The following is a 15,926-nucleotide window of genomic DNA, read 5'->3' on the forward strand; positions in this document are numbered from 1 at the left end:
CATGTGAGAGAAGGCATTGCAGCAGCTGGAAGGAAGAGAGAGGACTAAGAAAGATGCTTTGCACAGCAGGATGAGTTTGAGCCAGTTAAATAGGATTATGAATCTGTGCCTTGATGTCATGTGTTCTGGTTGAGTGCCTAGCTCTTCAGTTGCTGCTTTGGAGAAGGGACTGTGATGACTTTCTTCATACTCCCCTGTTTTGATGTGTCTTTACTTTGGATAGCTTTTCCTGAAGGCGAAAAGGACACCTCACCCCAAGTCCCCAAAATTATTGCATGATGTATCTTGAATGTGTGGATAGTTCTGAGGTCACCGAATCCTTGCTTTTAATGAGATTTTTTTCACTGAAAGAAAATTCATCTTGCTGTATTTGAGTGTGTTTAGAAGTTTCTGTTTTGAACTTTTAGTCTGAAAATAGCATAGCTAGAGAACCAGAGATCCTGAAGATCATTTAAATCCCTGTCATACACATACACACACAAAATTAATGTACTGGTGAAATGATACATGTATTTTTTTTCTTCTGGGACAAAATATAAAATCCGATGTATTTTAAATGGCTTGAGTTGAGTTGAGACCAAATTGTTGTGTGTAACTACATATAATGTATTATTTTTAACAGCTTGCTTTTACACGAGATGGACTATGTGGCTTGTGGAATGAAATGGTAAAAGATGGGGAGATTGTCTATCCTGGAACAGAGTTAATACAAAGTGGTGAACTACCTCCAAGAAAAGGTATGGATTTTTAAGTTCTTTTTTTATTTGTTAACTTTTTTTTTCTCATCTTGATGAAAACTGAATACAGATTTCATACTGTCACAGAACTCTGATTTATAGTTATCGGTCTATGCAATATGCAGGTGTTCATATTTTGAATTAAGTACAATTGAAACTAATTTCTTTAAAGTGTACAGGAAAGTAATGTCTTAAGCCTTCAAATGAAGGCTTAAATCTGTTCCAGCTTTTTGAAATTAAACTTTATATCTAGGCATGTTCTTATGAGAGGGCTTGGCAGTGTCCTTTGGTATGCTTGGTGTGTTTGCAGCTGAAGCATTTGTTTAAAGGAAGTTCACTGAGGAATGGGTTAAAACTGATCCTGCTATTTCTAATTTTGTTTGCAGTCTTCATAAAGTGACTAAAAGATCAGTTAAAAAACTGCCCACTATCTGAGAATGTAGTGCCTTTTTTTCTCATGTCTTTTAGTGTACTTGAGAGCCGTTCAAAACTGCCAATCATACAAATGGCAAAGTAATGCATCTCTTCAGAGAGATTATGTTGGTGGAGATGGATTTTGTTTCATGGTGGGTTTTGCCGAAATGGAGTGATTCTGCTCTTATCTTTTTTCTTTCTGCCGATTGTGGTGCTCTTTTGACTCCTTACCGAACAGAAAACAAACGAATTTAAATGGAGGAAAAGGTTTATGTTTCCTAATCTGTCTGAAATGGGCTCACCAAATGGTTAGCTAAGTTTTGTCAGTAATTCATGTGACCCCAAATAAATTAGTATCTGTTTAGGAGGAGAGTGGAAATACTGCTTTTGGGAACAGTGAACTATTATTTCAGCTTCTGTTACTTCCTCTACTGTGTACTGTTGGGTCAATGTGATATTTCAAACCAGTAATTTTTAACTTCATTCAGGAGAGAAATTTTTTGTGCTTATGATTTGCCTTCTATAAAAAAGGGGGAGTATAAGGGGCAAAACCCAGTATTTTTGACTGGAGGAAGTTATTTCTACAGGAAAGAAGCTAAAATAATTAGTTTATGAGAGGATAAAAATAACATATAATTTGCTTTCAAGAACATAACCTTCTTAGGTTGTGGGTGGCTGTGTGCTGCAGTAAGGACTGGAATTATACTCCTGTTTCGAGCTAGATAACTTTTTTTTGTCCTTCTCCTGGTGCTAACCCTGTTGAATATTATTGTTGACACTGGATGAAAATACAACTGATCTTACCAGAAGGGCTACAGCAGCTGCTCATGAAATGAGTGGAGGTAGTGCAATATTTTTTTTCATAGGAATGGCTAGTTTCATTTATATTACTAAAAGACATCATAAACTCTATGCAGTGGAGGATGAGGTACGCATCTAAATGAGCTATGCGAAACTCTTGCCCATTCCCTGTCTGTTCAGGACCGAGGTGTTGTGACCATCATGGTATAACATTTCAACATACTCTGCTGTCATGTAGCAAAAAAATACCAAACATCTGTAATAATAAAGACGATATAGTAAAGTAAATACCAGCTTTACAAATGAAATTGATGCAATTTCCTCTTTGTGTCAGATACTTACACATTGTTTTTAGAATTATACCTGTGCTGGTCTTTGACAGAAAACTGTTCTTCCTATATCTTTATAGCTAATTAACCATATGGAGAGTTGGGATTTTTGTTAGTTATGGTGCTCTACTGCTTTCAGTGATTCTGAGATAGATAATATACAGATCTCATAGTGTAATTGTTTTTTCTTTTCAGGGGAATCATTGCAGTATCGACTAGAAAACTGTCAGTTCTGATCCAAAGTGTGGACAGCAGTATAAAGTAAAAAACGAAACAAAAACAACCAACCAACCGACAAAACCCCAACAAAAACCACACCAGAAGTGTTGAGCAAGTCAGTCGTCTATGACTTCTCATGTTCTTTCACGCTTGGGTCACCTATTCTGAATAATGATAGGAAGGTTTTTGTTTCTTTTTTAATGTTGAGTGTACCTATTGTACACATGACTTGGAAGGATCAAAAAGGTATAAAATGTTCAAGGCTGTAGGATACTGTTACTTAAAAATACAGAAATTCTTGCAGTTTACTGTAGAAATAAGGCATTTATTTTACCTTACTATGTCAGTGATCCAAGCTGTGATGAAGCTTTCAATAACTTTCTTATTCCATGTGTGTGATTTTTTTTTTCTAACTTTATTTTTAAGAAAACAAAAGTGTTTTCTAGCTTTGAAACAGGAGTATAATTCTAGTCCTTAAAACAAAGACTGCTACTTGTTTCCAGTTCTGTGTTGTGGTGGGTTGACCTTTAGCCAGCTGCCCACCCAGCTGCTTGCTTATTCCCCCCCTTCAACGAGACAGAGGGAGAAAATAAAATGGAAAATCTCATGAGCCAGGGCAATCACTTACCAATTACCGCTGTGGGCAAAACAGACTGGACTTGGGGAAAATTAATTTAATTTATTCCAATTAAACTAAAGTTGGATAGTGAGTAATAAAGATGAAAATTAAAACAACACCTTCCCATTGCCCTTCCTTCCCAGGCTCAACTTTACTCCCTCGTTCTTGACTTCTGTAGCTGTTCCCCACAGCAGCACAAGGGATGGGGAATGGGTGTTGCAGTCAGTCCAGAACAGTTCATCTCTGCTACTCCTCCTTTTTAGCACCCCAGATCCAGCATCGTATCCCTCCCACAGGCTGCAATCCTTCATGAACTGTTCCAGCGTGGTCCTTCCCATGGGCTGCAGAGCACCTGCCCCACTGTGGTTCTCTCCTCCCACCTCAGGGAAATACCTGCTTCACCACAGTCTCTTCTGTGTGTTGCATGGGAGTATCTGCTCTGGCACATGGAGCACTTCCTCTGCCATATTCTTTGACCTTGGTGTTAATAGGTTGTTCCTCACTTCCTCCTCGACCCCCGCTTTCTGTAATTTTTGCCCTTTCTTACACCTAATGCCTGAGGTGCCACCATTTTGGCTGATGGGCTCAGCTGTGCCCTGGTGTGGGTTTGTTGAGACTGTTGAGTCCAACATAGGGCAGCCATGGCCTGTCCTCACAGAGGCCATGTGGCATGTGCACTGGAGATATTCAAGGTCAGGCTTGATGGGACTCTGAGCAGCCTGATCTGGTAACATTGTCCCTGCTCACTGCAGGGGGTTTGGACTGGATGATCTTTAAAGATCCCTTCCAACCCAATTCATGCTATAATTCTAAGATGCTATCCTTAAAAGTAGCAGTGGCTCCACATACTACACCAGTTTTCTGACACATTGTGATTTTCTTAAAAATTTAAATAATGAATTAGACCTAAATTGCACAAGTATTCAGCCATTTTGAATCCTCTGGAGGTGTGAAATGTAAGTGTTATACTACAGGTTGCATCTGTTCCTTGTCACAACTCGAGTGCCTATCTTCTGCATAGGAACTGCTAAAACACCTATTTCTTGAAAAGCTGAAGTAGTTTAGAAGTTTGAATGTAACTTTCTCTTAACTCTTAAGAATTAATGTATGAATTCTCTTTCAGTGAAGTTAGCCTTCGTAAATGCCATTGTGGTGGCCTCCAAGGTTGGTAAAATATAACCACCCAGCTTACTAAACTTGAGGTTTGAGAAGAAAAAGCCTATTCAAGTTTTTTTTTGGTCAATGTTGATCAGGTTGTATATTTGATTCCGTTAGGCAGTAGTGAGTCTTGGAACCAGAAAAATTGGTAGTCGGTTTGCACCTCTGAACTCGCAGCTCAAATTGAGTTTTATGAAGTTAAAATCTAGAGCGTTTCAGTCTGTTTAGTTGGTAGTTACTTTTTTTTTTTGCATAAATGATCTACAAATGTGGTTCAAGAGGCGAAGCTAAAGTACATATCAGTGATGAGATTTATATGAGACCCAGTGCTTTTATATGAAAAGCAATATATTTATTCAGATTCTGCTGCTACATTGACTACTTTGGAGATAAAGAAGAGAGGTTGCTTTAAGTAGCCCTTTTTATTCAGGCTGTTTTAAGAAGTTTTGATTTATGCTCATCCATTGTAACCCTTTCTTCACTAGTGCTGTAGCTATGTTGATGCTGACTGGGTGCTCAGAAGAAGGGCTTCATTCTTTCGGGGGATATCAGCAGTAGCAGTAAACTGAAAGAACATGGTATTGATAGCAAAAAGCATTCCTTTTCTCTTCAGGAAGTATATTCAGGCAGAGTGTTTTTGGTTTTTGTTTTTTTTGTTTTTTGGTTTTTTTTTTCCCTGCTAGCAAGAGCATTTGGTTAGGAATACCCTCTTTGTTTTTATTCACAGCACTTGCAGAAAAACATGTTTGGTAAATGTGTTCAGCAGAATGTGTTTGCTTGTTTCCAAGTATCATCTGAGGACACAGCTGTGACAGTAGTGATGTCCATATACAGGTGCACTTGCAGCATGGCATGTGCTTAAAAGATAATCAGGCTGCCCTTAGGAAATTTGGATCAGATGAATATCTTTTATACTAGAAGCTGTGTACTGAAAATAATAAAAAGTATTAAATAACGTTATTCTTACTAATTTTGTAAGTTAGAGAACTATTACTGTAAGTTTTTAAGACATATGAGTCAACTGTACACTATGCTGGTCTCTGTTTTTTGTGGGTTTTAAGTTCCAGGGCAAAAATAGATAATCATCAGCTTCACATGTCTGTCCTGCCTTTGGTAAACACTCTGGACTTCCTCTTCTCTTTTGTTCCCTCTTTCCTGAAAGTCGGACCTTTGTCAGCCTAGTGCCATTGACTCCACAAACCTCATTGAGTGTTGCACCTGCAAATAGATAATGAAGGCCAAATGCCACAAGCGGTTCCAGAGAGGCTGGCAGAAACCAAATCTTTATGATGAGAATAACAGTGTGTGGGAATTGGTTATGGGTGCTACTGTCCAGACCACACGCGGATCAAACTGTAGTAGCGAGCGGGCGTGGAGGCTGGCTCCTGCTTTGAGCCTGCTTCTTGTTGCAAAAAAGCTTGTTACAAGGGAAAAGTGCATTTTTTTTTCTCTCCCCTTTTTTGGCTTCTGCCAGCCCAGCTATACTGGCTGTACCCAGTGGGTGAAGCATTTGGTACACAGCTGTGGGTTATTGTACTGTCTTTGCAGGACATGGTAGTCTGTAGTCACCCTGTTGGAAAGTTTGTCTTCGTAAGTTTAAATGCTTTATTGCATATTCAATAGAACATTTAAAGAATACATTTTAAAAAATAGTATACCAGGGAAGAAACCTTATTTTTGAGGTCAGTCGGGAGACCAGAATCTTCTGTCATCTGGACTTTTACATCTAAAAGAAACTGTATGAACATGGTTTGCAAATGGTTAGTTAGGCATGCATCCTTCCTTCACATGTTACAATCAGTTGAAGTATGTGTGTGTGTGTGTGTATAAATATTTATATTTATACAGAACAAAAAACTCTTTGACAGAAAACTAATTATTGCAGATGAAATATTTCCTGGGTCTGGGACTATCAAGTACTATTTTAGAATGGTTATAAAATACAACCCTTGCCTAAAGCACAGTGTGTAACTTTTTGCCTTGTGAATTGCAACATCTGTTGGGAAACTGTTGCAGGCTTTTTCTTTCTACTGAGGGATTCCTAACTATATCAGTTCATTGGCATTTAGGAGCAGCACAAGATGATACTGTAACAGGTGCCACAGGCGACTAATGCAGTGTCTGTTATTTTCTTCATTGAATACGAAATGTAAGTTCCACCTTTAGCTGCTTCCTTTTTATCCTTTTATACTGGCTTAGGCTATTGCTTTGCAAGGTAGGGCACACATGGTGAGCTACTGTGCTTCTGCTTGGCACCTAACTTCTCATTGGAATTCTGGTGAATGGAGCTAAATCCAGTTGGCGACCAGTCACAACCGGTGTTCCCCAGGGCTTGGTTTTGAGGCCAGTCCTCTTTAACATCTTTATCAATGATCTGGATGAGGGGATTGAGTGCTCCCTCAGCAAGTTTGCAGATGACACTAAGTTGGGAGGGAGTGTTGATCTGCCTGAGGGTAGGAAGGTTCTGCAGAGGGCCCTGGATAGGCTGAATCAAGGGGCTGAGGCCAACTGTATGAGCTTCAACAAGGCCAGGTGCAGGGTCCTGCACTTGGGGCACAATAACGCCATGCAGTGCTACAGACTTGGGGACGAGTGAGTGGAGCTGCCAGGCAGAAAAGGACCTGGAAGGTGTTGGTGGACAGCAGGATGACCATGAGCCAGCAAAGTGACCTTGCGACCAAGAAGGCCAATGGCATCCTGGGGTGTATCACAAGGGGTATGGTTAGTAGGAAGAGAGAGGTTCTTCTTCCCCTCTACTCTGCCCTGGTGAGGCTGTATTTGGAATATTGTGTTCAGTTTTGGGCCTCTCAGTTCAAGAAGGACAGGGAATTGCTTGAAAGAGTCCAGTGCGGAGCCACAAAGATGATTGAGGGAGTGGAGCTTCTCCCTTCTGAGGTGCGGTTGAGGGAGCTGGGTCTCTTTAGCTTTGAGAAGAGGAGACTGAGGGGTGACCTCATTCATGTTTATAAATTTGTAAAGGGTGAGTGTCAGAAAGAAGGAGCCAGGCTCTTCTCTGTGATAGCCAATGATAGGACAAGGGGCAATGGGTGCAAGCTGGAGCATAGGAGGTTCAATCTGAACATGAGGAAAAACGTTTTCACTGTGAGGGTAACAGAGCACTGGACCAGGCTGCCCAGAGAGGTTGTGGAGCTTCCTTCTCTGGAGACATTCAAAACCCACCTGGACGCGTTCCTGTGTGACCTAGTCTAGGTGATCCTGCTCTGGCAGGGAGGTTGGACTGGATGATCTTTCAAGGTCCCTTCCAACTACTATTCTCTGATTGAGGATGGTTACTTTGGTTGCTTGGTTTTGACTGGCTCAGCATACCTACCTCAGCTTGGAGTCTTAAGGTTCTAAACCAAAACAGTGAAGTGAAAGTTATTTCAGGGAAATGTCACACAGTTGTCTTCCCCCACCACAACGCTCGTGCTTTAGTCTGAGGAAAGTGAAGTTAGAATGGGTTGTAACTCTGCAGCATGTTTTTGCATGCATTGTTTTGAAAACTGCTTTGTTGTTTTGGCCTGTGCTGGCTTCACTCAACATTCTTTCTTCCTTGCCCTGCTTTCTGAATAATCTTTGGGGTTCCCTTTTAAAAAAGTCCTTTCTTTAAGCATAACTGAGCTGCCACAGTTATATTGTCTGTATTACTGCTTTCAATCTAGACTGATACCAACTTTGTCCCTTATGGTGCAAGTGGTTTTTTACAAGTATAATGAAAAGTCTTTGTGGAACAGTTTGACATGGGTTTTTAATGTGCTTTTTAGCTGAGCTCCTTCCCACTTCTCTCACTGCTTCTCTTTTCTGTTTGTACAGACAATGGGAGGAAAAAAAGTCATCCTTGGGCATTTGTGTGTCAAGGTTGGTTTTTATACAATACAAAGCTTCAGTTCCAGCCTGGATTGGGACCTTCTCTATTTGCAGTGGGGAGTTGGGCAAACTGATGCGGTTCACAGCCCTTAGTTGTCATCCTTTGCCAAGGATCTGTTAAAAAGCGTAGCAAGTTCTCTTGCAGCTGCCTGTGAAACGTAATGTCTTGGCACAGCACCCTTCTACCCACTAACTCAACTCCCAGACCCTGCGGAGTGTGGCTCTAGATGCGTGGGTGAGTGGAGAAACAGTGAGTTTGTGGTGTTACTGTGGGAATGTTCTGAACTACTGGGGCTGAACAGGGTCCTGAGTCACTGGTTCAACTCTGTAATGGAATCTGTGTCTTTAATATTATTTGCTTGTGCCTTGGAACAGAAACAGCTAGAATCAGTTGCATTTTGGACATGCATTCTCATGCTGATAACTGCTGTGCTATTGGCTATTCCTTGGTGTTTGAGAGAAACAGTTATACTCTTGTGATTTCCACTTACAAGTGGGATATCCAAACTGCTTTTTCCTGTTCTCAAGTGACCTTTGATGTCCCTTCCTTAGCCCACAATCTCAGCTGCAGCACGTGTACTGCAGTTATGTCTACTTTCTTTTTCCTGTTCTTCTTCAGTCTTCATCTGCCACCTCCTGAGCACTAGTGTGTGTTAGAGCTTGGCTTTAACTTAAAACTTGTATAATTAAGGTGCCATAAAAAGATTTATTCTGAGAAGTGCTGTTGTCTGCAGCCTAACAAATTTTTAGCAGAGGCAATCACAGATCCAGTTAAAACCGGATTAGGCATTCACTTTTTTTTCAGGCCAGATGGAAAGAGTAGTTGAATATTTTTTGTACACTGTGATAGGTGCATTTTGTACTTCTGAGGTGACGAGAGTCTTTGATCTCCAAGTATGTTGTGGTGATTCTGAGGCAGGCTGCTATCAGATGTGCTGTGTCTGGCTGCAGCTGTAAACCTCCTGCTTATTACTGTCTTCTGAAATACACTGGTACAAATATATATGTTTGGGGTGTGGAGGGTGAGATAGGAAAGAAGACAAAATTCTAGTGCTTGTCTGGCTTCTTGTGGCTGTGACACTTGAGGGGGGAGACTTTGTAGATGATGTTGGCAGATAGGAAAGGAGGAGCAGTCATTTTTAAGGGCCTGGTGAAAATGACTGGAACTAAACTCTTCATGAGTAAGTTGCAAATGCTGGACTTGAGAAACATTGGGGGATATTTTTAGAAAGAAAGGTCAGGATGAGGAAAGCAGTTGTCAAAGTGGCCCTTAATTGCAAGGCAATCTCGTGCATTTAGCTGACTGGAGCTATGGATATGGAAATCCATATCCCCAGTGTGAATAAGGAGAGACTTCCATCTGTCTATTTCGACTGTTAGAAAATTAGGACTTTCATGCAGCTCTTGATTACAGAGAGAAGTGACTAATGTCTGTGTTCTGTCTTTATGAAAGTAATCTCAAAAGGATTTTAAGTGCTGTTTTGTTGCTTGGGCAGAAAGTGATGGTATTATTTTCACTACTTGCTGGCAATTACGAAGTTGCTAGATACATTACAGATGTTGAAATACTGTAGCATAAAACTGTAAATGCCAATATATAGCTCTCCTTGATTTTGAAATTAAGGCAAATGCTATATTTTTTTCTCTCTCCTGTGAAAACAAGGAAATACTACACAAATGTGGATAGTTGGGAGCAAAATCTGACTTCAAAGTGCGTCTTTCATGATACTGCGTGTTACAAATCCTTTGCAAGTCTTATGTGATGGTATTGATATTAAACGTTCATCATCCCTAGGAGGTTACAACAGTGATTTCTGGATTCTAAGGTCACTGTCATATGAAATGTAACATGACATCTAACACCTGTGACAGTTAATGTGGTAAAATACTACTTCCCCCCACCCCCTGTACTCCTAATGATTGACAGTATTGCTGTAAACTTGTGGGCTGGACGTTTCACCTTTACATTTCTAATCTAGAACTGAAGTAAAGGGGAAAATAGCTTAACTGGTCTTTTTTTCCCTCCTTTATTTTTCTTTAGATGATAGCACTGAATGCCAAACTGCATCAAAGAAAGAAGAACAAAACGACAAAGAAAAGAAAGATGAAGAAGAAACTCCGCCACCCACTTACAGGGCCAAATCGATTGTTGAGAGTTGGGTGTGGGGCAAACAACCAGGTATTACAGCTGTTTTGGTCATTCTCACTTAAGCATTACGTATTCTGTATTGATGACTACTTTTGTAGCATCAGGAAGAGTGTCAAATGTACTTACTAACAGATGCATCTGTCAGGTTAGTGGAATAAGATGGTTAAGTGGTGAACTGTGATTCAAGTTAAACATTTACTATAATTACTTTCAGATTTAATTAGAGTCATGACTTCAAGAGTCAATTTTCACCTTTCGTGCTTCTTGAAGGAATGATAAACTGACTTGGAACAAATGCAGTTATGCAGTGAAATGTTACGATGTCTTAGAATATTTCTTTTCAGTTGCAGACACTGAAAAGAAATTGCTTAGTTTCTGAAGCTTGAATCTTCTGCAGGCAATAAAGGTTTAATAGGTGATTTTTTTTCTTTTTTTGATTTCATGGTCTAGTGGGTCAGTTTGAGTGAATCATGGGAGGAAGGTTGAAATAGTTTAATTAACTCTCTGTCCTGACCTTTGCTGACAGTAATCTCACCTATGATGGCAGTGGAAAAATGGTTTGTGTGTTCACATCTTCATGTATGGCTTTATAAAATACTCATTTTGATATTGAAGCCAGTTGAAGTTCATGACTGCTTATTACTGCAGAGCAGCAATTAATTGTCTAAAATTGTCCACGTTTAAAAACAGCACATCAGAGGAAGCTTCACTTCAGTGTTTTGTTGTACAGTTCTGGTGCATGATATTGCATGATTCAGATGTTGGTGTGTACTGTGGAGATGTCTCTTGTGCCTCTTTTCCTTTCCCCTCACCCAGAAGCACTTGAAGATCCCTGGGAAAAGTATTGTCTCCTCCACACCAGAATCTGCACCTGTGCGGCCCTGTTTGCTAGGGAAGCTGTTTGGTTCTGTTGAGCCAGCGGTCAGCTGCCAGGCTGCTGTCCTCTGCTCTGTGCCAGCCAGCTTGTTCCCTTTCCTAAGGACAGGAGGACAGATGGACTTGCTGTCACTCCAGTAGCGGGACAGAATTTTGCAGTGTAGAAGAAATGAAAAGAATTGCCACTACAGTGGAAGGGGGAGTGACAATTGCATGTGTTGAAGAGATGTAAGCTGAAGGTCATGTTAATTTTGTTTTACATTTTTGTTTAGTGTTTGTTGCTGAAGAGGGAATTAAAACTGTTTAACAAATGGTAATCTAAATGCCAAGTATCTTACCAAATTTCTCCCAACTGACAAAGATATTTGCAACAAGACCTGGCCTTTAAGCTTGCCCTCCAATTATTTCTTAAAGATTGAAAGAGCAGTTTTGTAGAAAAAAAGAAATGTATCTGTGTTTAGAGTTTTCAGAAATAAATAACCTACTCTCTTGTATTTACTTTTAGTGCTTATATATAGTATGGTTTATTGACGCGTACATAGATACTTACTCTAGAAATAACTTCTGAAGACCTTATCTAATATATTTGTGTTCCTTGGTTTATGTTACCATTTGTGCTTAAAGTTTGCATCATCTATCTGTGACGTACAAATCCTTAAACAATACTGCAAACATGCTTTCAGTTTATTTATAGGAATGTTATAGGTGGCTTTTATTCGTGATTGGAGACACCTTTTTGTTTTGTATTTGTCAGAAATACAGCTAACAGCTGCCTTTTGAACCATCCTAGTTTTCATGGCTTGGTAATTAATTTTTTAAAAAAAAAATTACAAAAACAGAGAATCAGTTCAATTGTTACAGTTTGTGTTAAGTGATACATAAAAGGAGAAAAACTGTTTTAAACTTTTCTTCTGTCTTCCATAAAAATATAATGAACCTTATAACACTTGCCTGTCAAAAGCATGAAGGAACTTTTGAAAAGGAGAATTGTTTTGTAAATATATTGTTACTAATTTAGTAAGAATTGGAGGCTTGCTAGGTTTTAATTTATGTTTTATATTCCTTTACAAGCCAGGTATAATTTGGAGATGTGAGTTTGGAGTTATTTTACAGAAAGAACTGAAGAGGCATTTATAGTCTGTGTTTCCATTTATATTCTGTGTTTCAGGCCAATACCCTGAGCTATTTCTACTGAGTTTAGTGATTTACAGTCTTACATTATGAAAATAGTATCTGGACGTTAGACAGTGTATATCTGTGTTTTAGAAGCACTGTAATACAATCTTAAGTTGCCAAGAAGTGTGGCGGATCATGTTATTGAACTTCAACAGGCTAATCCAGGTCAGTGGGCCTTGTGACATCCCTCCCTGATAAGGGCTGAGAGATTTTTGAGAGCACACAAAAAACCCTCTTCATAAAACGTGTTGAGAAGCAGTACTTTTTGTCCCTCCATTTCCCCCACCCCTGGCCCCCCACTTGTTTTGTCATCAACAAGTAGAGAGGTGAAATGCTTTCCTTAGTCGTAATTTCTGCTGAGATCACAACTCTGCCAGAGCAGACCAAAGAGGTCATAGCATTTTTTTTGAATGCTCACCTTATGGCAAGTACTGTAAAAACGCGTAAGATATAATTACTTACCCATGTATTTATTATTTTGACTTTAAAGTGTTTTTCCTTCTCTCTTACATCTTAGCATTCATCCTGTTCATAATCAGATCTTAACTGATGTCAGTGTTGAACTATTCAGGCCTCATTTTTGACACGTGTGCTTCTTTAAAACATCTTCCCCTATCCTGTTCCTACCAGGCTGTGTTTTCATTAACCAGTTCTTCTGATTCTTCCCAGAAATCTTGTTTTGTTACTTTAATCAGTTTTCTTTTCTGGAAATATTTGGTGTTTAGTGTCTTACATGATTGAGACAGAAATCCAGTTGTTCAGCCCTGGGTATGAGGAGAGAAAGAGAAAACTCTTTGAAGTGTTTGTTCAAAACCCACAGAAGATAGAACACTTTTTCATTTTCTTGGGCTTCTTTTTCTTAGTCATGATATGCTTAAGGTTGGCTACATTGAGTCAAACCAAAGGACAGCCTAGTCCAGTGTCCTGACTGCAATAGTGTAAATAGCAGTAGCCAAGTGAATAAGTAGGTCCGATGTTTAATGATACATTATCGGTAGCCTATAGACTTTGAGCTAGAGCTGGTGGTTTGGGGGAATGGGAATGTGTTTGGATTCTTTCCCCCCCACTATTTTCTTGGAGCATATGGGTGCATGGCGTAACTTAACAGGCTTTAATATTTTTTATGTTATTTATTTTCATTAATTTGTCTAGTCCCTTTTGAACATTCTGAACTTTTAGCATCCACAGCTATAGGTAGCAAGGAGCTTTGTAATTCAACTGTTTATCACATGAATATTATCTCCTTCTACTCCTTGACTTGATTTTGGCATCTGTTGGTTTCGCCTGATGCCATGTTGTTCTTATACTGGAAAAGACAGTGAACATTTGCTCCTTACCTGTCTTCTGCAACTCTGGTGGGGTGGGGTTTTTGTGTTTTAAGAATTCTGTGATTATTACCTCCAGAATAATTACTGGAGATCTCATTTCATGCAACTTTTTTTGCATACAGAAGCTATTCCAAACACTTAGCTTTTCCCTCCTTTTTTTTTTCCCCCCTCTGTATTTTTATCCCAGGGAAGGTGGGTTGGGAACTGATACATATTACTTCAACTCTGAGTACCTCATGGGTTTCATGAAGTGGCATAATGATCTTTGGTTTTTGTTCTTTCTGTCTTGGTACCCTGTTTTCCAAGCTGCTGTTGTACAGTGGACCAATTTCTTCTTGGATCTCATTTGGAGACCCTTTAGCAGGGAAACCTGGGAATTTGTTTCCCCTTGCTAGTCAGTGTACATCTACTGTTTTATTGCTCACCTACTTAATTGCCTGCATATTTTTGCAGTTGGTTGCCATCTTTACTATTGTAGTACCAACAGACTTAATTACCTAAATATTTAGGTCATAAATACTTCTTTAGCGACCTAAATATCTCCATTTCCACACAGTTTATGCTGTATGGAACACCAAAGCAGTTTACACAGATTTCTGTGGGACTTGCTTGTTGTTGTAAGGTCTAAGTGTATACCAGCTATGCATTCGTATTCCTTGGTGTGTTCTGTATGTGTCTGATTGGTGTTAAGGACTCTAACCCTTAAAATTTAATAGACATCAGTATTGCTTGTTTATAAATGTCTTCAATATACCATGTCTTTTTAGATACAAAATCTGAGAGATGCGAGTATTTTTGATTTCTATCCAAAAGTGCTGTTTTCCCTTAAGATAAACCCTGTTTCTTTTGTTGTTGTGATGTGGGGAGTGGTTGTTGTTGTATTTGGTTTTTGGGTGGTTTCTTTTTGGCCTTAGGGAAAAGGCACTGGCTAAATCTTCTCAAAGCTTAAAATTGTAGAGCCAGCTCACTTTACCTGTGTGTAGAGTTGAGTAGTCATTTAATACCACTTGAGGTAACTTTTATTTCTTGGGAAAAAAAAATAGAAGCAGCTTAACTGATGCAACAACAATGTGTGTATGAACTTCACTTTAAAAACTGTTAAATAGATTGATTCAAATTCACTATACTCTGTTATACACACATTTCATGTGTTTAAAATACCAAATATTACGTACTTACCAAAAAGGTTACTATAAATTCACCTTAATTGCTCTCTGACTGGAAAATGCTACTTTGTACTTGGAAGTTTCAGTAGGAAAGCTACTGTTCTGTTTTCCTGAAGGAAAAAAGGAAATGAGGAAATAACTTAGTGCAAACATCCTTAAAAGAATAAGCAGTGCACAGTTGAAGTGAGAATATGGTTTTCCTGTGAAGTGAGATCTGGTTTATATTAGCAGTGAATTAAGCTGTTATGCTGGCAAATCAATGTCATGACTTAGCGCTTCCTCATGTATGAGTGAGGGCTTGTGTACAGACAGTGCCGCATCTTGCTTTTCTGATGTAGTTAGCATAGCTGATTGCACTAAGACATGCAGTAGTGGCAATACCTAGGGGGGCAGGTTAAAATTACCCATGTGAATTCAGTGGGATGTTGTTGAGATGCACATCACTGCTAGCAGCAGTTGAATCTTTCTGTGTTTGCTTTGTGTGAGAGAAGGAGGCGTGCAGAACTTTAATCCTGTAAGGGCTATTAGTTACATGATTAAATCTAAATTTGTACTCTATACAGAAGTAATTAAAAGCAGTCATGGCATTGAAAAACCTGGTTTTAACCTCTTTTATAGTAATGTTTTCTACTTTAATAACATTTCTTGATCAATAATTTTAAGTTTAGGTTTAGAAATGCTGATAAAGGAGTGGTTCAGCAAAGGATGACATTTGACCTCCTTTGTTTTATGTTTCTCAGTACTCCTTCATCCCTGTTTTCTCTTGTACTTTCTTACCACTTGGAACACTTTAACTCACTTCCTTCTTCTCCACTTATCCTCTTACTGACCTGGAAACTGTTGTTGAGTTCCAAGTATCTGTTTGGTTCCTGTTTATGCTCTTAAGGGGTATGGGGGGTGTATGTGTGTGCGTGTATATTTTTACACACGCAAACACACACATGGCTCAGTTCTTCCTATTTTATTCTGTGTGTGAGTGAGCATCAATTTAAAGAAGTTTTGCTCAAGTGTACAACTCTGAAAATTAAGCTCACAGCCACATAATAAGATGCATTCTGAATGTGCCTGCAACTCTGTTATTTCTCCT

The 15,926-nt window shown here is 39.2% G+C and overlaps 1 protein-coding gene across 1 annotated transcript in view; it reads left to right on the forward strand.

Moving 5' to 3' along the window:
* The window catches only part of HERC2 (HECT and RLD domain containing E3 ubiquitin protein ligase 2), a gene marked incomplete at its 3' end in the record, with an annotated part of 103,068 nt that overhangs the window by 8,689 nt on the left and 78,453 nt on the right, over positions 1-15,926 (forward strand). The window contains exons 2-3 of the mRNA XM_010184126.1: positions 623-737; positions 10,186-10,323. Of these exons, the coding sequence (XP_010182428.1) occupies positions 623-737; positions 10,186-10,323 (253 nt within the window). The remainder of the gene's footprint in view (positions 1-622; positions 738-10,185; positions 10,324-15,926) is intronic.

Source organism: Mesitornis unicolor, unplaced genomic scaffold (assembly GCF_000695765.1).
Source record: "Mesitornis unicolor isolate BGI_N332 unplaced genomic scaffold, ASM69576v1 scaffold9085, whole genome shotgun sequence".
In the NCBI taxonomy this organism is placed as follows: Eukaryota; Metazoa; Chordata; class Aves; order Mesitornithiformes; family Mesitornithidae; genus Mesitornis; species Mesitornis unicolor.